This window comes from Betta splendens, chromosome 7 (assembly GCF_900634795.4).
Source record: "Betta splendens chromosome 7, fBetSpl5.4, whole genome shotgun sequence".
Lineage (NCBI taxonomy): Eukaryota > Metazoa > Chordata > Actinopteri > Anabantiformes > Osphronemidae > Betta > Betta splendens.
Genome location: NC_040887.2, coordinates 6,952,278 through 6,974,657, shown reverse-complemented (window position 1 = coordinate 6,974,657; position 22,380 = coordinate 6,952,278). Strand labels below are relative to the sequence as shown.

The window sequence follows — 22,380 nt, the reverse complement described above, 5'->3', positions numbered from 1 at the left end:
TTCACCTCGCTAACAGCTGATGGGGGGGGGGCAAAGACGACAGCAGGTGCGACGTTGGCGCAGTAAAAATGGTCACCGACATTTTATTAAACACTGAAACAGATTCCGAACTGCTGAAATGCCGTACACTGATTATCCATGACACACAACAACGCCAAATGTTCTCACTTATTTACAATATACTGCAGGTATGTACACACGGCGTCTCCCCAAGGACAAATAACAAAATACTTTCTCTCCATTTGCGATTCTGTTTTCATCAGCCTGTGTTTTTCGAGGGCAAACAGAGGAGGAACTTACTGTTATTTACAGAGACATCAACGCACAAACACACAAGATATATATGCTGGTCACTGTAATACAGCATTTAATGGCAATAATAAGAAGTATTTTTCTTTTTTTTTATTCTACACTGAGACCTTGTTTTGACCATCTGAACAATCACTGAGATCTCCCAAACCAAGAAGCACTTTAAGGTCCCATCGTTCACTGTGTACTCACTTAATACAAAAAACTGTTTCTTATTTGTATTTTTGAGCCGTACGCTAAAGGAAATCAGAGAGGACTATACACACTGGTACGCACAGACAAAATAAACATCACAGTAAAAAAAAGTTTGCTTAGCTCCTTTGCTGACCTATTTTTTTTAGTAAAACGTCTTTTAAAACAAAGAAATAAAAAGTTTCTTTTATTTTTCTCACTCGCTAAATGCTTTCAGCTTTGTTGTTGTGCAAAAACTGCTCGCTTCTCCTAAATGAGACATCTAAAAATAAAAAAGTCACCGCCCGCTGGCCTTCTGCTTTGTCTCAGCATAATCGATATGCACGTTCCCAAAAAAGAGATGAAACACCGACAAACTGAACTGTACCTCAGAAAACGTACGCGTTTCTGTTACAAAGTTCACATTTAGCAGCGTCTCAAATGTAATGGACGTAACTGTAACACTGAGGACGTGACGCAATGGACTGTTACACAAACAGAAAACAGGACACGTGTGAATGATAGAATGTGACAGAACCAAGATAAAAGGCTGAAGTGGAACTTTTAAGTCAGAGGAAGCGTGTTGATACCTGTTTGAACCACCAGATGGCGCCATAGTCAACCCTTGTTAAACATACAGCATCTTTATGAGTGAAGCGTGAATGAACAAAGAAAGAATAAGTAACATGAGCCGAACGCGTGTGACAGACTCGGGACAATAGATTCTGCGGGGAGTTTGGACAGGATGAGGTCTCGGTTTATTTTGGCCACAGGCGCTGGAACTTTGCAGACGTGGGTCACAGGTTTTAGCGGAATAAAGCAAAAGATTAGGAACATTAAAAAATAAAGTAAAATCACAGAAGACTCAACAACACTTTGGTGACGTATGACCCTGTTGGCGCTGGGGGACATCGAGACAAGTCCCATATCTTCAGGCGTCCTGTTGCTTTGGACGATGCGCGTTCACATCTTGGCTTGGTCCAGTTCTTGTTTAAGTGTCATTTTTTTGATTGTCTTTAAAGTCATCAAACTGTTTTATCAGAAAAAAAAACACCTCGAGATTTTTAAAAAATGGACTTCCACTTGTTGTTTTTTTCTTTTGGATTGTCTTCTGATTCTCCGTATTGATGAAACAGGCAGTTTGGCTGTTTCCAAACTCACCTCGACGGCCTCTCATTCCCAGTCTCTCTCTCTCTCTCTCGCTCTCTCTCCGTTCAGCTCGGTTTAGACGATGGAGTCCCAGTCGAAGTCGTCCTGGATGTCGTCCGCAGCGAGCATGCGTCTCACCTGGAAGTGTCCCGGAGGGAGCGTGTGCTGCTGCTGGCTCAGCTGGCTGTGGTGACCTGGATGTGGAGGAGGAGGGGAGAGAGTAAACCCAGCAGCACAGCACAACACCACTGAGCCTTTAAAAACTGCTAATAATCGACTGTGGACTGACCTAATTGTGTTAAATTGACATATTTATTTCTAATTGTGTACAATAACCAATTCATATGAGCACATTTCATTAAATAGTCTGTTTTTCTATGATACTGTGTCTGAGAGCTGTTGCCTGATGTTTATGTGCATGTTCAGGGTGGACGACCTGTTAAGAGACCAACGGCGGCGTCGCCTGTCATGGTGGGAGCCGTGCTGCTCATGGGAGGCATGTGGGGGTAAACCGGCGGGCACATTAGAGAGGAAACGTTCTGTCTGGAGTCCATGTACATGCTCCCTGCAGGAGAACAAACAGGACACGGACCGCGCGTCAGATTAGTCTCCAACCTCCACACGCCGGCGTCTGTATCTTTGATGAGCCGCTCCCATTTCCCCCGGCATCGGGAGCTGAGCTCGAGGAACCCTCAAATCTGCTGTCACTCGGCGGATTTCCCACCGGCGCCGAATCTCCTTGTCTCTGCGTATTTACTCCAGCTGCCGCGATTCTGACAGGATTCCCAGATCCGCTGTGAACACGGCGTAGAGGCGCGTGAGTACTGACCCGTGCTGATGTGCTGGTTGTGCTGGCTGAGCGGCCCGTGCTGGTTGTGCTGGCCCGCCTTGGGGTGCATGGCCCGGTGCGGCGGCACCGGGAGCTGCGTGGCGCCCGGCGCCGCCGGGTGCTGGACCTGAGCTGGAGGATGGGCGGCGCCGGCCGGGGGGAGGACCCCGGTGGCGGCGAAGAACTGGTTGATGGAGGAGCACAGGTCGGCCATCTGCGCCGCGTCCAGCGACCAGTTGCTGAGCTCGGCCTGTCGCATGCTCTCCTTCAGACCTGACACGAGAAGCAAAGGCCCAGTCGCTTCATTACAACAAAGCAGAGTCGCTCTCCTGACACCCGTTCACACCCGACGCCACCGCCGTTTCTTATCTCCGTCTCCCACCGACGCTCGCGCTCAGCAAGCTGTCCTCTGGTACCGCTCCAAAAGCTAATTCATGCATTCATGTTGGGCTGCGACGGGCGCGAGGGGCTCGGCTGTGCTCTTTGGAGGCGAGCCAGCGCCGGTGCAGGATGGCATTACGGCGGAGTGAGGCAGGTCAAGCGCCGCGGCGGCAGAGAGAAAGGCAGCGGGACCTTTGTGCTAGAAGACCAGCCGTCGTCATGCGACGTGTGCGCACGGTGCCGGCTTTGTGCGCTGACCGTGATAAGAGGCTGAGCCGAGGCCTAATTGGATTATTCACATCATACAACTGGGAAGGAGGGAGCGTGTGTGTGTGTGTGTGTGTGTGTGTGTGTGTGTGTGTGTGTGTGTGAGAGAGAGAGAGCGGCGCTCAGGCTGACAACCTCTAAGATGCAGGATAATGTCTATAACAACACGGGACGGTATTAAATCCGGCGTCAAAGGATGAGTTTTGTGTAAAAACTGCGGAGAGGAATTCTAATGGTTTAATCACAATAAGTGCATTTTATCAACTCCCACTGTGGAGAAAACAGGCGGCAGGAGAGCACTTCATCAATGTTCATTTCAGATTCTGCTCACACTGATGGCACCAGGGCTGTTGGCGCGCATGTGCGTAAGGGTGTGTGTGTGTGTGTGCGTGCGTGCGTGCGCGTGTGTGTGTGTGTGTGTTACCTTGAAAAGGGGACAGGTCCACGTCAGCCCAGTTGTAGCTGGTGGCAATGCGGCAGCTCTCTTTCAGCCAGTCCAGGTTGGGGTACCAGTCCGATGACATGCCTGGGAGGAACACACACAACAGACACACACGCACACACAACCATGTAAATGAGCCTGGATCAGAGATAAAACTGAAAGCAACACTGGCACTTAATCATGCTGGAGATTAGGTTTGAGATTTGATCGTTGAGTTTATAAAATGTCAGAAATGTTTGTTAATTCACATCAGAAACGTAACATCTACACAGTCCAAAAAAAAAAGATGCTCAAATATCCGCCAGCAAACCTCGGATGTGGCCATTTAGAAATGATTAATGAGTGTCTGATAACTGTGTTTCCACTAACTACTTGTCACTAAAATAAATGGGAAACAATTCAACTTTCAGAATTCGCCTCAGTCCAATTCCTAAAACCAACCACAAGGTGGCGCAACTTCCCACAGAAAAAAAAATTGTAAAAAAAAAAAAAAAAGATGCCTTTCACCACCCCTCACCACAACAATACATTCTCAGTCTATGGATCAAAGACAGGGGGATTGCTTTCATTCATCCTCAGCTTGGTTGAGGAGAATACTAACCTAGATAAATAATGTCTGAATAGTCCTCCTCTCTGGCCCGAGAGCCGCTGCAGAGGCAGGAGGGGAAAACAAAGACTGGGAATATGTGGAGGAAAAGCCTCGGCGAAGCTTCGGAGACGCCTGTTTGTTTCGGCCCTGGCTCATAACATCAAACGCTCTGGGACGTTACAGAGCAGCATGTTTAATACAAATGCAAGGCGTCTGTGCAGAGACGAGGCCGTTCTGGTGTGTTGGGTGTAGTGCATCCACGCCGGCGCGGCTCCGGGAGCCGCCGGGCGGCGATGCGTCGCGTGGACACGGAGCAGGAAGCCGCGGACGTGGCGAATTTGAGAAAGAGGAAACGCGGCCTTTAAACGCGGCAGCCTGCTCATTCTCTCATTCTGTTTCATTTCTGCTCGTGCTGTAACGCGCGATGACTAATGGCTGCTGCACTTTGATTCATGGTTTGCTGCTGATGGTCTGAGGAGGAGACTCGACTCGGAAGAAACTTGAATCCACTCGATGCTGGGCGCTTTATGACATATTGTGAACACGCTGCTGCTCTGGCGCTGGATCCGCTTCTAATGCGTTATTCGCTCCTCGCCACGTGAGACCTCGGCATCGTTAACACGCGGATCATTACCGCCGCCTCTCACCCGCGGCGGGGCAGGCCTGGCCGGCGAGGCCCGGGTGCTGCGGGTGCGCCTGCCGCTGGCTGTGGGCGGAGTGGGGGGGCAGGTGCTGCTGGGGGTGGTGGGCGTGATGCGACGCCGGGCCGTGGTTGTGTGGGCGGTGGCTCCCGGCGCCGGGGGAGTGCTGGTAGGAGCAGGCCGTCCGGGACGGGTGGCTGGCGTCGCCGGGCATTCCCATCAAACCTGCCGGACGAGAAGAGGCCAGCGTGACTGGAAGCAAGAAACAACAGCTTATAGACTTTCTTAAAGACGGTTTCGGCCTCATATCCGTGGCTCCGCAAACCGTGGTGCTCGTGTGTGTGTTCTGTGCAGCCACGACTCTGTCTGTTTATTTACTGCAGCTTGTAGCTGCCTTGGATTTGTTTTTCCGCCCTAATTTAGCGTATGGATCTCGAGGTGGAAGGTCGTTCTCATTTCCACTGAAAAGAGGCTCCTTCGTCTGCGTTTTATATTAAATGCAGGACAGAGGAGGAGAAATATTAAAGCCGGAGTGTAAACGCTGTTTCCGGCTGCTGATTCGAGGCACGCGTTTATTAAATTCTTAATCATTCTGCTGAGGAACGATGCCACCGGAGTCGGTTACAGTTTGGCGTGTGGTCGCCGACTTGCTTTTCACGACGCCGATGAGCTCCACTGACTCATCACTCAAATATTCTCACACTCCGACGTCGACTCCGTCTATTTCCATCCTCATTTGGTTTCCGTTTGTATTTTTTGTTGCGCGTATTCTCATTGTCTTATCGTCTCCGCGCGCGCCCCTGACCACAAATTGAAGGGGACCTTGTCAGAGGGTGAGTCCCAGCAGCGCTAGCGGAGCTCAACGGAGCGCATCAATCCCCTTAGTTACAGAACGCACGTGGATGTGTGCGGGGGGAACGGGGGAAGGTGATAGGAGGGTGTGTGTGTGTGGGGGGGGGGGGGGGTCCAAGTGGGAGGAGGCCCGGTGACCTGAAAGATTCAGGAAGCAATTAGCGAGATGCTTCACAAACTTTAGAACCAATCTAATTAGCTGCTATCAAAGCAGAACCCTTTGCTCTGCTCCACTGCCGATGTGTTTGTGAGCATTTCTCTCCTTCTGTTAAATTCTTCCTCTTAATTGCCGTTACTCATTTGACTGAACCAGTCGTACAATGCAGATACGCGGAACAAGTGATTGTTTATTAAAATACAATAGAGTAGGAGTAGTGAGTGCTGGGGTTAATGCTGGGATGCGTCCGCCGCTGCCGGAGTAATGTGAAACGCTCTCAAATCCAACGTGAGCTTCCGATGGACGGATAATTTGCGAGCGCGGAGCCTCGCGAGCTGTTTATTTGTTATGCAAATGATGTCAGACCACAAATTAGGCTTGACGCTCACCTTGCTGTGAGAAGGACTGTTCAAAGACGCACTTGTAAAGACTGCGGAAAGAGGCGCTGAGGTCCTCGAAGTCGGCGAAGCAGAGCTGCTTGTCGCGCGACTCCGGGACGGACAGGCCGTACTGGGGCTGCGGAGGGGGGGGCGGCGGGGGCTGGGCGGGCTGCTGGAGGCTCAGGGACTGGGGCGACGGCTCCGAGTGGCTGCTCACCTTCGGAGGGGGGAGAGAGAGAGAGAAAAATGAGCAAATCAGCGGAGGTATTGGTTTCAGAGAAATACAATAAAGGCCAAGAAAGGTGTCCTCATTCGTTTCAATGAGGCGGCGGCGGCGGCGGCGGGTCGTGATGCGGCCTCGTCCGGCAGGAGAGGCCGGAACAACGTGGCCCCTCCCTGTGACTCAAATATTCCCATTTCAGCCGGGTGCTGAGGCCGTGATGCACAATATTTGATAAACATTCACACACAGATGAATGCAAAAAAACAGGAGGCGGCGGATTCCCGGAACGATGCATATTTCAGCGCCACACGTTTACATTGAACACCTGGTGCTGCCCACTCCCTTTACAGTGAGGGAACAGTAAGTATAGACATGCTAACACAATCACTGCCTCATATTAGTCAGCCATATTCAGCATCACATCAAAGATTGGATTATGACCTTTGCCATTAATTCCACTCCACCAGGTTATAGATCTCAGTTTTGAAGTTGGAGCCGTCAATGGGCGATATGTTTATTAATGAGGATTTATTATATTAGAAGAAGGGTTTGGCCTCTAAATTTGAAACAAGGGTCACAGGCCATGCGATCTTTTTTCCAATCTGAGTTCTAGTCGCGAAAGTGTCACTGTAATGAAAAAGGTGAAATTCAATAATAATCAGATTCTGCTTCCAAGAATTCAATGAAACGTCAAATTATGTCCCTTAAATGCAATTTCCACATTAATTAATCCTTTTTTTTAAATTTCAGCCCCACAGTAGGACGATCATGCCAAATTCAATTTCAGGCAAATTATAATGAAAATCTTTGCCGACGCGCGTTCCTTTTCACATAAACAAACACACGCAGACAAAAAAACAAAATACAGTGCTTCAGATTCCTCTCTCATATTGTGAATGCAGCCTGTCTTCCTCCACCCTCAATCATCTCATCCCAGCTGTCATCTTCCTCACCATCCACCCAGCAAACACAAGCAATTTGCTGTGATCAGTGTGCCTCCGCAAATATAAGCCAACTTAGTATGACACATCCTCCACACATCTACCTCCACCCAGTAATGGGAGCCTTTTCATCAACTCTCTTGGCGCCTTCGAGATCTCTGCCAGTGATGCCACCAGTAATCACCGTCAGTCAGGAGGGTATCACCTGCACCAGGTAATGAGGCAGAACTAACTCTGATCCCGCCGGACCACAGCGCAGATGAGGTCTGAAGCGATGGAGGAGGCGGGCGAGCGGTGCAGGCGAAGGAGGAAAACAAAAGATGGCCTCTAGAAATGAGAGGTTAACGAGATGAGATTGCGCTGACCTTTGCTAATGCAGGTGGGAGGTGAGCAGGGAAAAGTGATTGATGGTAAAAAGGTGAGCAGCTGTTACAAGGGAAAAATAATGAAGAGTCGGGGTTTTGCAGCGCCCCGGTAATTTTTTTTGTACCAAACTGTCTCCGAATGGAGGTGGACCTTTAAAATTGTATTACGTCTGGGCGTTAAGCGACAGACAAACACGTACGAACGTTCTCGCGGAGCAAAGTCTCCACGTTTTAATTATACTGACTCAAACTTTAATGACCACGTTGGGGAAATCAAGCTGTTACAGAAGAACGGAACAATAGGATGCGCGCTCAGTTAAAGGATTTACTGATATCAAAGCCCTTGGAGGCTTGAAGGTTCATCCCCCTGGGAGCGTGAATGTACTTTACAGAAACACGTGTTTTGTGCTGGCTCTACTTTGTTAAATTTTTAAGCTGGTGATCGATCGAGACGAGCAACAGCACAAATGAGACGCTGACCTTGAGCTCTGACCACCAAAAGCTGATCAGCTGATCTTTTATTCGCAGTCTCCTGAGGTTTTGCGCTAAAAAGCATTACAACTGAAACGTTCACGCCGTGTTCGACGGGCCTTAGGAAAAACTAGTCAGTCTTTAATAAAAAAAAGGGCAACTCATTATCACGTCCCGTGATTAATCCATTCAAATAGCAGAAGGTCCTTCTTTTCTGAAGGGTTAGAAATCATTTCAACAGCCAGCGTTAAATCTGGCCAAGTGTGTCTCCGTCTGTCAGCGGGCTGCCAAGTCTGGGGTGTACTTTACACCAGCCAAGACCGTGGGCACCGGCACCGGCACGGCACACGACACGGGTCGGCCTCACGCACGCGTGTGCAGCGCCGGACGGCTGGAGAGGGAGGTTACGCAACCATGGAAGCGAGTGGGTCGGATACTGGTCGGGTGCTCGTTGGCCACAGACATAAACAATACCACACACACACACACACACACACACACACACACACACACACACACACACACACACACACACACACACACACACACACACACACACACACACAGTGGAATGAATGTTTTCCCTGTCTGTTCACTAAACAGTACAGTATACAGTATAACGTCACTGAAGCTCACTGGATGTGATACCTGCGAATATATTTACTCGCAAAGTCTGAGCATCAAAAGGAAAATGAAAGTTTCGGCAGCGCGGTGTTCGCGCCATTAGCTCGTTGCCACCTCCTCAGTCTGCAGAAGGTGCAGCACACACCTTCTGCACCGCCAGAGTGTCTGCGCCGCCGCCTCGATCACCCGCATCGCATCACAGCCCAATCAGCGGCAAGCACTCAATTATGTCAGCGGGATCAAAAGTAATGGAATGAACAGATAGACGTGCGTCTCACTGGGGTGTAGCTGTGGCCGCCGCTGCCGCCGCCCACCGCGGGGTTCAGGCTGCTGAGGCTGACGGACGCCAGGCTCTGCTCCGAGAGGCTGTTGCTCAGGCTGCCGGGACTCTCGCTGCCCTCTGCCTCGTGGTTGTACAAAGCAACCTACACACACACACACACACACACACACGCACGCACGCACACACACACACACACACACACACACACACAGGATCCATGTCAACATGACCATTAACACATGGATTCCTCCAAAGGCAGTGACTCATGCGTTTATTGTCCCTCACTCGCCCTCGATTCGTCCATTTACCAACTTAGCGGCTTAAGTGAATGCTCCGCACCTCAACGAGTCGCTCGCGCGTCATTAACTCACGCGGCAACTCATGAGGAAATATGGAAATTAGAGTGCTAAGAGCGAATTAGCCAGGCTGCTCCAGAAACCCGTGGCCACCTTGATTAGAGGCGGGGGCCCGGGGACCGGGCGGCGGAGCTGAGGCTCCCCTTCAAACGCCGCTCGCTCGGCGCCGTCTGGCACAGACAGATCACAGGGCTTCTAAAAGCAGAGCCTCAGGATTACGTTGAATCGTGTTCTCCCCCGTTTCTGTTTGACTGTCACACTGCGACTGCGGAGGGAAGCGCCGGCGTTGCCCGCGGGCCCTCTCTCTAATTGTACAGACGAGATGTGAAAACACAGCTGCGAGCGGAGACGGCGGTAGCGGCGCTCTGGGGCAGCGGTCCCACGTGTGCGCTGGGCGGCGTGTGTGGTGGGACGAGCGGGGAGGCGGCGTCGTCCTGACGACCAGGACGCGTCCCTGAGGCCGCAGCATCGTCCTCTCGCTCTACGGTGGATGTGAGCGAGGAAACGCGTTACTGAGGAGATGCTGACGCGCCGCTGAGGCTGCACGACGCCACCTGTCTGGCTGTGGGTGGTTTCACGGCCATTAGCATTAAAATCATTCTCAAAGCCCTGATCTGAATCATTCTTTCAAAATGTATAGCGGTGACTAAGGCCACTACTGTGAGTTGAAGTCTTTTCCTGCAGAGGGGCCGGAAAACTTGACATTTTTCTTCTTCGCACCCACGTCCTTTTGAAAATGCTGCTGATGAGCAATCACCACCTTTACACTCACACAATCTAAACGGAAACTCTGACACCGACGGGAGATTAGCTTGCAGTTGAACCAGAGGAGTCTCGCCCAAACCGTCGAAGTCGTGGGATTATTCTGCCGCAGAGTGGGACCTCCTGCCTCAAAGACAAATGTTTGACTTGACGCAGATGCTTCCTCCCCCTGACGTGCAAAGGGCAAAAACCTGGCAACGCGGGGCTCGACGCCGATTTAAATCATCATTAGCTCGTCGAGGCGATCAAACCTGACATTTTAACTGGAATCGGTGACGCTGTGCTGTAAAAACAGGAAGCAGCTCGCTCCAAACGAGCTCTGATGTCATTGGATGCGCGTACATGTTAATTGTATTCCCCTCATTTGTGTGAAATGATGAATCATTTATCAGTAATGGGATTGTTCAAACCGTGATGGCCCGACAGTTCAATTCCTCCTGCTATGAACACGAGCGAGAAAAGCGTAAGATTAAATTCCGCACAGCGTGATCTTAGCGGCTCGCGTCGACGGTCTCGGGGAAGCGCGGGTCGAGTCGGGTGAAAGCAGCCGAACGAAAAGCCAGAATAAGCTGTCAGGTCCAGAGCACAGAGTCCGGAGGTCCGTGAGGCGCCGCCGCGGGACGGTCGGGGTCGGACGAGGGGGTCGCGCCCCTCGCACCCGCTCTCCGTGCGTGCGTAGGTGTGCGTTCCCGATCGGACGGGCGTCAGAGGCCCCGGCGGACGCTCGACCTTTGACCCGGGTCCAGGCGGCCGCACCCCGCTCAGCTTTGAAGTCGGCGCTTGTTTTAAGTGAAGGCGTGTAAAACCGTCCGGGCAGAGAAGAAGAAGACAGTCCTTCTGCTGCGCTCCCCAGCTTCTACACAGACGAGCACATTTTAACACATTCCTCACAGCAGCAAGTACAAATGACCACATCTTATTGACTAATCCATTTGTCACAAATCACCGCTACACATCGTTATTGAATATTCATTAGACCTGAGCGGCCGTTTGGAAGCGGTTCGTAGTGGACCGCATTTCTGGTCTTGCTCCAGGATGTGAGCGTAGGATTTGACCTTTGACCCCGACGGGCTGCAGCCCGGCAGCTGCTGCACACGTCCTCGCCTTGTATTATGCACCCATGCATTAATAATAATGTCTTTAATATGTTTTCCCACAGATGGAGAGTGGGTTGTGGCCTCGCTGTGTCGAACGCTCCTGTCGCAGGACATAATGTACGACCGGACTTTAAAGCTGAAGAAGCAAAACGATGTTTATTTCCAGTTGGCATTAGTTCGTTTTTTAGTTCATTTAATCCACATCATGTCCATGTTTGTTTACTGCTTCATGACTCAAAGAAGGATCCACTGCTACAGCCTCTGTGATGAAATCACCCCACACTACACAAACTTTCCCTGTGTAGAAATACACAACTGCAGATGCTACACCCGTTACTATTCTAATAGGATGGCGACCTCGGAGCCGTGGTCGACCAATCAGAAGCTGGTGTCATCTCACCTTGCTGTTCGCGGCGTTGATGGCCAGAGTGGGGGACGCCCCTCCTGACATGATGCAATCCATCCTCAGAGACTCTGACTCCAGGCTGTACGGGGTGGACGCCTGCAACGGGGGGGAAACGACGCAGGAGTGAGGGGGAGGTGCAGCCGAAACGCATGCGAACACCAGCACGAGGCCACAGTCACAGTAGGTTCATCAGAATAAACGTGCGCTTGACGTGATGTGCTTTAGCACGAAGGACCTTTTCTGGTATCAGTGACGGAAACACAAATAATCACATGGTAGAATTCTCACTTCCCGCAGCTTCAGCTTAAACCCGGTTAGCGCAGTGCGTTCTTCAGAGCTCGGTCACATCTGAATAGGTGCACAAAAGCTCCTTTCAGCGACCGCTGCAACGTCTGACCCGTTAATTAATACGGAGAGCTTGGAGTGCGCTCTCCAGTGATTGGAAGTGAGCGCGAGGAAGGAAATGAAATGTGACAGAGGTTATGATGCATCTCTGAATGCCGCGAGTTCGCGATGCCGTTCGGGGCTTTTGTGAATCACGGGCTGTGTGAACTAGTCGAGGCTCCCTCCATTTAAACCGCCGGACACTTAAACAGTCCGGAAAGTGGACACATCACTCGCACTTGATAACATAAATCAAGGTATCCTCATGCATTATTCACGTGCCCGGGAAGCATTCAGCGGCGGTTCACAGCTCACAAAGAGCCAGAGTAGGGTTAACCGGGTGTCAGGATATGAGGAACTACTGTATTCAAGGATCGGCGAGTGGCTAAATTGATGCATGCAAAGTGAAAAAGGGGAAAGAAATAAAAAATTGAGGACAATATTTTTTTTTCCTTGTCTGACTCCTTTCAGGGTTCAAGACAGCTTGCCTGCCTCCCCAAACTGCTTACAGTAAGAGGATTGGTCGGTAACAATGCAATCTTTAATTTATGATAAACTCCCAGCCAAACGGGCTGTCGCTTCCCCGGCGGAGGCACTTAAAAGAAGACAACAGCAGAGGTGAGGAGCGGAGCGGCGGGAAGCTGGCGTAGCGCAGGAAGCGGAGCCGGGCAGATAATTGAGCGGTGATGGACAGAAAGACAGGCAGGCAGCGAATGAAAGGCTTGTGATGCGCGGGGCGCGTGCGGCGCAGGTGCTGAGCCAAGTGATCGCCGCCGCCGCCGCGCCTCCATAGTCCGACTGCAAATCGGAGCTTTTTGTACCGACTCTGTCATCGGGAGGCTTTAAGGACGTTGACTGGCTTAGGTGCAACAGAACCCCGGAGAAAACACCAGCACACATTTAGCCCGCCGTGTTCTTTTTGTTTTTTTCCATCCAGGCAGTGGCGGCGTTATAAATCCCAACACTTAAAACCTCCCTGCTTCGCCTTAGCCCGTGTGACAGCCCACGGTGCGTCTGCCAGCGGTGCAAGTGAGGCGGAAGGAAAGGGGTCGAAGGGCCCATCCATGTAAGACGAGATGACAAGGCTCTGAATTAATTAATGTTTGTAATAAAAAAAAAATTGTTGGTGAAGAAAATATGTCTAACGGCAGCCCCGGGGCCCTTCGTGGTAATTAACTGGAACACAAGCCTGGAATCCTCTCCCTCCTCCCTCGTCTCCTTACTTAATTCCTCTCACTCCTCTCCCCTCCCTCCCCTTCGCGTCTTGACTTCCTTCTCCCTTTTCTGTTCACCTTGATGTCTTTTCCGTCCCAAATCTTTGTATTTCCCAACGTCTCTTGTACCGTGGCTCTTCCTCCCTTGAGCCGCTCCGATCACCTGATCTCCACGCCTGCCCTGACCTCCTGCCCAGAAGAACCGAACCAGTCTCCCGGAGAAGGAGCTCAGCATCTCCACACAGCCTCTCATCACCTGCAAGCCGCCTGTATCTGTCCACCTTCCTCCAGAATCAGATTCCACCCTCAGCTCAGTTCACTGGTAGCTGCTGTCACCACCGTTTGTCTCTGTTCCTTTAGGGAAGGTGCGAAGCTGTGCGTGAGCTACTCACCCTTTCTCCAGAGCGCGGCCTCTTCTTTGGCCTGCTGGGTAACGTGTCCTCCTTAGGATTGGTGTCTATGGCCCAGTAGGAGCCCTGAAGGTCGAGCCCAATAAAAGACACAGTTAGGCTTGGTTTCTTTGCACAAGTTGCTCTGTTGGTACTGAAATAATTCACATTACATGACTTCATGCACAGATGTAATGACACAGGTCAACATCTAATCCACGAGAGGAGACCACCAACTCAGAGGCTTTAGTGCATCTCAGCTGCTAATTAAAAACCAGCTGAACTCTTCCCACTTTAAGCTCTTCTGCTCCCTTAATGGCACTAAGTGTCACTGAGCGGGAGAAAAGTGCAGCAGACGAATCTCCCCCGAATCAGGTGAAGCCAATGTATCTGTTGTTATTGGAGCTCTGCATCCAATCAATTTCATCTCGGTTTCGTCTTTGTGCTGCTTCCCCTCCCCAGAAAACGCACAGAAATCCTTTTGATGCGCAATGTTAAAACAGAGCAACCTCCAAAATAAACACATACAATGAGAGATGAGGAAATCAATTGTTTTCAGGCCCTTGATTTACTCCTGGTCTGATTTTTCCCCACTTTCATTTTTCCTCTTCGCTCCCAAGGAGGTCCAAAGCTGCAGACTGAATTCAGGAGGTTCATCTAGGCCACACACACACACACACACACACACACACACACACACACACACACACACACACACACACACACACACACACACACACACACACACACACACGCACACACACTTATCTCGCACCCCCCCCCCCCCCCCCCCCCCATCCTCGCCTCTTCTCCTCCCCCTGTCTCTCAGTCCCACATCACTGAACAGTACACAGCCAATTAACGTTAGCACATGCATGATTTAGCTTCTCCCCTCTCTCTGTGGCTTCACACGGAGCATGTACATTCGGCTCCTCCGCACACAGATGACCTCCCCCCATGCCGAGGTATCGACCACTTCGATCCACGGAGTGAATTAAGGTGCTGGTCAGGTCCAAGTCAGGCTAATCAGGGGGGAGCCGCTCTCTTTGTGTCTTCGCAGACTATAGGCCTAGACTCAAGCCCAAGGATTCTTTTTGAATTATTTAAACCTTCTTCCCCCCCTAATTCATTTTTCAATGGCTCCAAAATCCCCGCAGCCTGGAGAAACTCCTTCCTCTGCATCGCAGCTCCCTCCCTTCACCGCCAAACAAAAAAAAACAACAAAAAACAGCCGAAGTTGAGCGCTCAATGAAAACTATTGGCTTGTCGGGTTTTGTAAAAGTGGTGGATTACTCCTTACATTAACCTTGTGATGAGTTGAATCGCGCACATTTGGGCTTTTATTAAAAAACCCTTGTAAGGACAGGCTCCAGTGATCAGCAGTAATTATATATTTCCTCGTCTGAGCAATTCCTTCGATTCAGCACAAACAAAGACTTGACAAATGGTTGTTACCGGCGCCGGGCCGCTGAATGGGCCGCGGCAGCTCGGGCTCCGCGGCCGCGGCGGAATGCATCCGACGCGTCCCCAACGCGGGCCTTAATAAAGCACAGAAGACGCGTGGACGGCCACGCGTCTGAAGGAGCGCCGCCGCATATACTTATTATTCATTACTCCCTGTACCACATTATTACTTGGCAGAATCAATATCGGAAGAGCTGCAGAAAACGCAGAGAGCGGCATTAGGCATTCAGCACAGCCGGTTACGGGGCTACAAATTGCTTTTAAGTGCAGGCCGTGCGCGCAAGGAAGGAGGCGGACGGAGCGCGGCCGCCCCTGAGTGCACAAATGTGCGCACGCACGCCGCACAAGGGCGACTGAACACACGCGGAGTAATGGCGGCAGCCTCGGCCTAATTTGCACGCTCGCCGAAACGGGGCCCGCGCTCTCCATTGTGCGCGGCGCCGCAGCTCCGGCCGAGCTTTTCAGGCGCGCCGCATTGTTCGGGGAGATGCTTACCTTCCCAGGGTCGTCTTTGGAGCGAGGCACTTTGAGAAAACACTTGTTCAAGGACAGGTTGTGTCGTATCGAGTTCTGCAGGGGGGGGGCGACAGGAGGAGGAGAGAGAGAACAGAAACAGGTTAAACGGCGACATGAACCCCCTCTGTGGTGCAGTGAGTCGAGGAGAAGGGGGTCGCGTCATTAGGGCGGCCCATAAACATTTTAAACCTGTGATCGAACAAGCTATGTCGCTAATGCATCCGTGAAACAAGCATCTTCTACCTCTATGCTCAGACTAGCGTGATGTTGTGTTATCACAAGACTGGATGATGCTCAACTACACTTGACAAAAAATAAATCAATAGCCTTTTATTAACGTTAACCTTTAATATGAGAGTTTGTGAGAGTTAATTGCAATTTTGAGATTCAGATCACCTGGTTGTATTGGCGACCAGGTAAATAAACTCATGACGGTTTTGCCACAATAAGAGGAAGCTGACACCGAACAATTTGTAGCATCTCCTGTTGTTTGTGTGTGCGTTGTGTGAGAGAGATACACAGAGAGAGAGAGGCCACACAGCAGCACTGAATAACCTGACATGAACCTGTTCTCCCTTCAGGCTCCCGTTCTCCACTCATCTGCTGCTGCTGCTAATTAATACCACTGGGGAGGAGGAGGGGAGGAAGACAGAGGGATGGGAGGAGGAGGAGCTGCTCTCCTCCCTCTCCTGGGCTCAACGCGGGCTTTTGTTTCTCCAACTAAAGCCTCCATCCCTCCGTCTCCAGCATAACGGAACGCTCCGGTCCACCTCTGCCCGGGCCCCGCTCGTCCCGGGGAGCAGCGCTGGCAGGTTCTGGCTGCTCCACTTAGCGGGTCACTGGCTGTTTCGCGGACGCCCATCAAAAAGACGCGTGACAGTCGGGCGGCGAGGAGAAAAAAAAAAAGAGAGAAAGAAAAAGGCAAAGAGGGCGGCCACCGGCTCAGCGCACAAAGGCAACCATCTGTTCCACACGCTCTCCTGCGGGAGACGGAGGTGGATCGTTAAGTCCACCCATCACTTCCGCAAGCAGCCCGTCCAACTTCGCTCACCTCTGCCTGCTGTTGGCTTATTTACACACTAATTCCATTACCTACACTGCAACTGTAAACGTGGGCAATACCTGCTGCAACGTCTGCACAAACCTGTTCGTGAATGTCATCGTGTGTTTGTGGATCTCGGTCCATTTAATGAATGAGAGTTAGCGAAGTTGGTTGGTCCTAAACACGCGCTTCACAGGGCGGATTATGAGCACTGATCCCAGACCTGCTGCAGAATCGGATCCATACACAGCGTTTACACGAGCACACGCGTTCCCGAAAAAGGCCGGTGACAAAACGATGAGGCTCACCACAATTATTTAGAGAGCAGAAAAGGACACGCGCATCAACAAGGACGTGTGACCTTCCTCCCAGAAAGAATCCGCTCTTCCCCCATAATATGGAAATACTGATCTCCTCCCTCTGAATGGGAATAGTCATCATCAATAAATGTGCTGATTAGCAGCGCTGTGAAGTAAGATGAGATTCACTGCCGTGTCCTCTCTCTCTCCTCCCACCGCTCGCCCGGCCTGATTAATGAGCTTATTTGGGCCGGGCCGGGGCCGCGCCACGGCTGCCCAGTGGCTGACGGATGGCGCGGCCGCAGACGGGCCTCGTCCGCCCGTGACTGAGCGAAGCGCGGGGAAGGACGCCGGCGCCGGCTGCAGTCGCCAGCGCGGTTCCATACGCGGCACAAGCGCAGCTGGAAAGCATCCCGGCGGCCCGTGAGCGCGGTAAATTGGTGTTTGTGTTCCCCGCGTGCAGCTGTGGAAACACGGCCGCGGCGAAGCGAGCAGCGCTTTTCAAGCGCCGCCGAGGCATTGTGCGCCGGGCTCCGAGCTGTGATTATGCCGCCGCCTCAGAATGGCTCGTTGTGCGGATGAATAGATCGCCTTCGCACCTTCACAATGTACGGCCGTCCACGTGACTCTTTGGAAGCTGACAATCCAACCGTCGCAGCCATCGCCGTGAAGTGGGACAGTGACAGTGAGGAAAGACGCACACGCGTTATCAATGGTTTTCAGTGTGAACTGTCTGAAAACGTAGAAGCAGTTATTAAACTACACCGCAGCCGCCTCCGCTGTTGACGTCGTCAGCCTCAGATTGACCTTCCAGCATTGTAGGATGACGATGATGGACCAGAAGAAGTAAACAGATTTGTGGAACAGGATCAAAAGTATTATTATCATCATCAATATTGGATTCAAGCGCGTCATTAGCAACGAGGACCAGTGCACGTGCGCAGCAGCAGGTGCTGCCGCTGCTTCCTAGCGCAGCGAGGCCGGTTATATAAGGTCGACTCGATAGGCATGGATGACTCTTTGACAAAATGCAATGTGATATAATGTGATGTGTGACAAAAAGTCAGGTTTTGGAAACATGCTTTCGGGTGGAAGGGACGGCCGGAGAAAAGGAGAGCGCGTCTGCGTCTGCGTGGCCGCACTTCACGTCCGGGTGACGGTTGAGACCCAGTTTAGGGTTGATGCCGGGAAGAGGTTTAGGCGGCGCGCGTTACGGTAATGCGCGTCGCCACGAGCCGGCGATGACAGAGGTGTGTTTTTTGTTTTGAGAGATCAGCCGGAGAACGCGACGAGGCGAAACAAATGCGGGGTTCAAGTAGAGTTTAAAGCATGTGCAGATGAGGAGCGCTGCGGGTTGAAGGAGCCAGAGGGAGATTCTGGCCACAGGTGGGAAGCCGAGCGTGTGTGTGTGTGTGTGTGTGTGTGTGTGTGTGTGTGTGTGTGTGTGTGTGTGTGTGCGTGCATAGATGTGCCTGGAAACAGGTCACTCGGAGAAGACTGATGTTATATAAGCGGGTGGGTTTGGAAGATTTGGCTCTTGGCAGCTCAGACGATAGGAAGACACAGAACGGAAACCCTTCTGAAGTGAACTGAAACATTATGTTCCACAAGAGGACAAGAAATGATCCACACAGTGGTTGTGTAGCTGAGGTGGCATTCATTTTCTGCACAAACAATATATTAATAGTAATATCTGGTTCAAGGGTAGCTAACGGACAAGAATTGCTACAGTTTATTATAAGAGATTCATTTCCTCCATCTGTTTCACATTAAAAGCCTGAAAACAGTTTATGGGAGTAGTAAGAACAAGTCTCTCGCTCCCTGGAAGGCTTTTACTCAAACGTTCACAGGTTGTGCTGCAATTACAGAAGCTTAACATTATAATTAGAGGCATCGGTTAAAGTCAATCAGTTTAAGCTGCGTCTCTGATTTCCATAGTAAAATTTAAATTACGCTCGATTTTCCACAAGTACAAATGTCAACGCTTTTAGAGTTTATTGAGGATTTGGAGCTGACATATAATTTATGTAGACGTTTTGGTTTTTCATATGGGTGAGCTTCACAGACTGAGCAAAAAAATAAATAGTAGATAAAATAGTATTAATGTAGCCCGGTCAGGTGTGAAAGCCCGACCGGGATTTTGTATTTGCGAGGTAAGAAAGGGCCCCTTCATTCCTGCACAGACGCTGAGGTCAAAGGGCAAAAGGTTTGTTGGCCGGAGAATTAACCTAAAGACGTCCAGCGGAGTCTGACGCTCGTTCCCACCCACATAGCAGTGTTCGACGGAGCCTCTCCCATGCCCTTCAGGATGAATGCAGTGTGGTGTCACAGAGGCAGCACTTGTGCGCCTACAGACAGAGGAAAGAGGGCGAGAGAGAGAGAGAGAGAGAGAGAGGCAAACAGAGGGAAAGATAGAAAAGGGAGCCACAGCAGGAGGAGATATTTGGAGAGCAGATTTTATTAACTTTCTGCTGAACCCATGCAGCATATAGAGAGGCTAAAATGTGAGGTTTGAAGTTAAGGCAGAGGCAAAGGAGGAGGAGAGCGAGCGGCACAAAGACGGCGCGAGCTGGAGTCGGCTGGAGGGGGGAGCGAGGGGGTAGGCGCACGCATGGACAGGTGTCTCAGATGTGAGCGTCTCCTGGGTTCTGAGCGCCATTGAGACACCTTATTACATCGCGATGGTGATGGAGTGACAGGCGCTCGGCAGGAACGCGGGGTTGAATACGAGCCACCGCTTCAAACCCCAATCTAATACATATTCATTTCATTTGATGGACCCACTCCACCGCTTCACACAAGTCATCTATACGATGAGAGGCGTGTTTGTTTGTGTGTAGGTACAGTAGCGTATGTGTGTGTGTGTGTGTGTGTGTGTGTGTGTGTGTGTGTGTGTCGCTGAGCATTTCTGCTTATGCAAGCACCTGCTCACGGATGTGTACGGAGGCAGGTGAGTGTGCAGGTGTGAATGTGGACACGCATGCGCGTCTTGCAGCAGGAGACGTGAGTCAGCGTGGAAGAGGGACCCTGCTGATCCTTTGCAAGGATCATATTAAAATTCAACCCACGCTGTTAAATTTCACCCAAACCAGCTGCGGCGCAACTTTTGCGCTCGTGTCACCTAAAAGCTGAGCGATGTCCTCTCGTCACCGGTTATAAATCTCAGGGGGCGGGTTTTAATTTTAGCCACGTTAGCCATGTCTGAGGAAAAGATGATTTCACATTTACTCCCATTCACAGATGTCAATGACACCACACATAAATAAATTTACAAATACGTTCCCATCTGGAGAGCGCATGTTAATTGTTTCCCATTTGAACACATTGAGTGAAAGGCTACACCCTTGTTTACGCCTACGACCTTGACCTGCGCTGCTGCGCTACCGAACGCTTCGACTCCACCTGCGTCAGAGAGGAAACACACCACACGTTCATCTTTTAACATCCTCCGTTCCTTTCACAGCAAATTTATGAAGACAGATCCTGTCAGCTGTTATTTTAATATGATGTTGCAAAAATAACACGGAGACCAGACTAGGTTAAAATGCAGCAAGAGGTCACGATGACACGCTTTCTGGTGCCGGTCGTTGAGCGGCGCGAAGTGACAGCTTCTGGGTGAGGAGGGGAGGGAGCGTCGGCGGAGGGGAGGGGGGGGGGGGGGGGTGAAGCCTCCTTCTCCCCCTTGTTCTGGACTGACGGAGTGGAGTCGGCTCCAGCTGCTTATGAGCTGAAGTCAAATCTCTTGTCTAATAGCGGAGGCTATTGTGATCCGGGTGCTTCGTGGATCAGGGTTCGACAGCGGGGGCGGGGGGTGGGGGGGGATTCTGAAGCGTTTGAATCTCCCGCCTGGAGAGCGAGCCGCGTCAAAGCCATTGCACCTCGCCGTGAAATCGGGTTTGCGAGGATAAGCCCACACCTGGCCACCGCAACGCCGGGGGAGCCCAGAGCGAAAACATTACAGCCAAGACGGTAGAAATGTGTGTAGATGCTAATTAACCCTCGACTTTCACAGCTGGACCGAGGAGTAGACCAGCTGCCTCCAGAGCACACTGTCGGACCGTCGGACCTTCTGATGGTATTTAGGTTCTGACAAAACATAGGCCCGAGACTCTTTGTGGGATACAGTCCCAGAGCAGTGAATTAGCTCATTCTGTGGTGTAAGTGTTGCATTCCAGAGTGTTGGAGAAACCAGTCGTAGGCCTGTTATTAGCCATATGGAGAGTGCCACAGGCCTGGATGGTTTGAGAGGGAAACGCAGAGCTGGGCGGGAGCCAAGTCCTGGAGGAGATAGCAGGAGAAATGCCTTGCTTTTAATTAAGAATTTAATACTGAGCCCGCTATTAGTGATTAGTATGTAATTAGCAGCTCTAGCAGTGTTTCACACATGAGCATAATTAATAGCTGCATGTACAGTAGGTGGAAGCCTGTCTGTGTCACGCGCACGCGCACAGAGGTCAATACGAGTGCCGATGCTCATTTTCACCACCTTCGAGTTCAATCAGGCGGATTTTGAGGGACATAAACGAATATGCGTTTTCAGGACCGTGTGGATCTGACAAGTTTGCGGTCACTTTGTGTAGAACGGAGGTTAGAATGCGGCGGCGTAACGCGTGCTGCGACGCGTTTCTCAGTCTTTGTGCACGATCTTGCGCAAATGCCCCATTGTAAATCACGAACAACAGCATGCAATGGTTTTGACTGCAGATCGTTGTCCAGTGTGATCAGTGACACTGAGCTTGTGGTTCGTATAACAGGTTGGAGAAGCGCAGGTAAACAACTAGTCTAAGGTGACTGTGGTTCTGCTCCTGTCACTGGTATCAGTGCTACAGTGATTCAGACCTTAATCAAAATGACCTCGACCAACACAGATAACGGAGCACCGTGTGCTTGTTGTTTTTCCCATCACCAATGCTAACCACAGACAGTTTATAGCAGAAACTGTAACTAAACTAATATTGTGTCAGGATTAGCATCTACTGTATCACCTGCTTCTGTGGCATTGTGTGGAGACAAATTGTAGGTCATCCATGTTGTGAGGCATTCAGAGGCATTACCCAGCGTGGGTCATCTGTGTATCAAGAGGCCTGAACATTCAAACTCCACGGAAAACGAAACAGCCACAAAGGGAAAATCTCAGGTGTGAACCAAACAGTGGCTCAAAAATCCAGGTCGGAAGCGGAGAGAGAAGTCCACCGTTGTGTTTCCATTGTGCCCACGAGACACGAGCTCGGGAGCCTCGGTGCAGCTACAACCACATAATGGCTCCGAGTGGCCGGCGCCGACAGCCAGCCTCCACACACTGCACGTAAGCACACTTTACACCGTGCGCCGACCTTCCCTGCACTCAGTCGCGGATCTCCCACAGAGCGGGGCTGCG

At 51.1% G+C, this 22,380-nt stretch overlaps 1 protein-coding gene across 4 annotated transcripts in view; it reads right to left on the bottom strand.

Annotated features, from left to right (window-relative positions):
• Window positions 1-58: 58 nt before the first annotated feature.
• LOC114858563 (forkhead box protein J3-like) overlaps window positions 59-22,380 on the bottom strand; it is a 33,996-nt gene continuing 11,674 nt past the window's right edge. For 3 of the 4 annotated variants that reach the window (XM_029155947.3, XM_029155948.3, XM_029155949.3), the window contains exons 4-13: window positions 15,642-15,716; window positions 13,686-13,769; window positions 11,690-11,791; window positions 9,070-9,216; window positions 6,177-6,384; window positions 4,785-5,003; window positions 3,531-3,632; window positions 2,459-2,731; window positions 2,066-2,194; window positions 59-1,823 (exon numbers count right to left, since the gene is read on the bottom strand). In XM_029155947.3, coding sequence (XP_029011780.1) covers window positions 1,705-1,823; window positions 2,066-2,194; window positions 2,459-2,731; window positions 3,531-3,632; window positions 4,785-5,003; window positions 6,177-6,384; window positions 9,070-9,216; window positions 11,690-11,791; window positions 13,686-13,769; window positions 15,642-15,716 — 1,458 coding nt within the window. In that variant the 3' untranslated portion in view covers window positions 59-1,704. The remainder of the gene's footprint in view (window positions 1,824-2,065; window positions 2,195-2,458; window positions 2,732-3,530; window positions 3,633-4,784; window positions 5,004-6,176; window positions 6,385-9,069; window positions 9,217-11,689; window positions 11,792-13,685; window positions 13,770-15,641; window positions 15,717-22,380) is intronic. The other variant, XM_055510304.1, reaches the window with a different exon arrangement.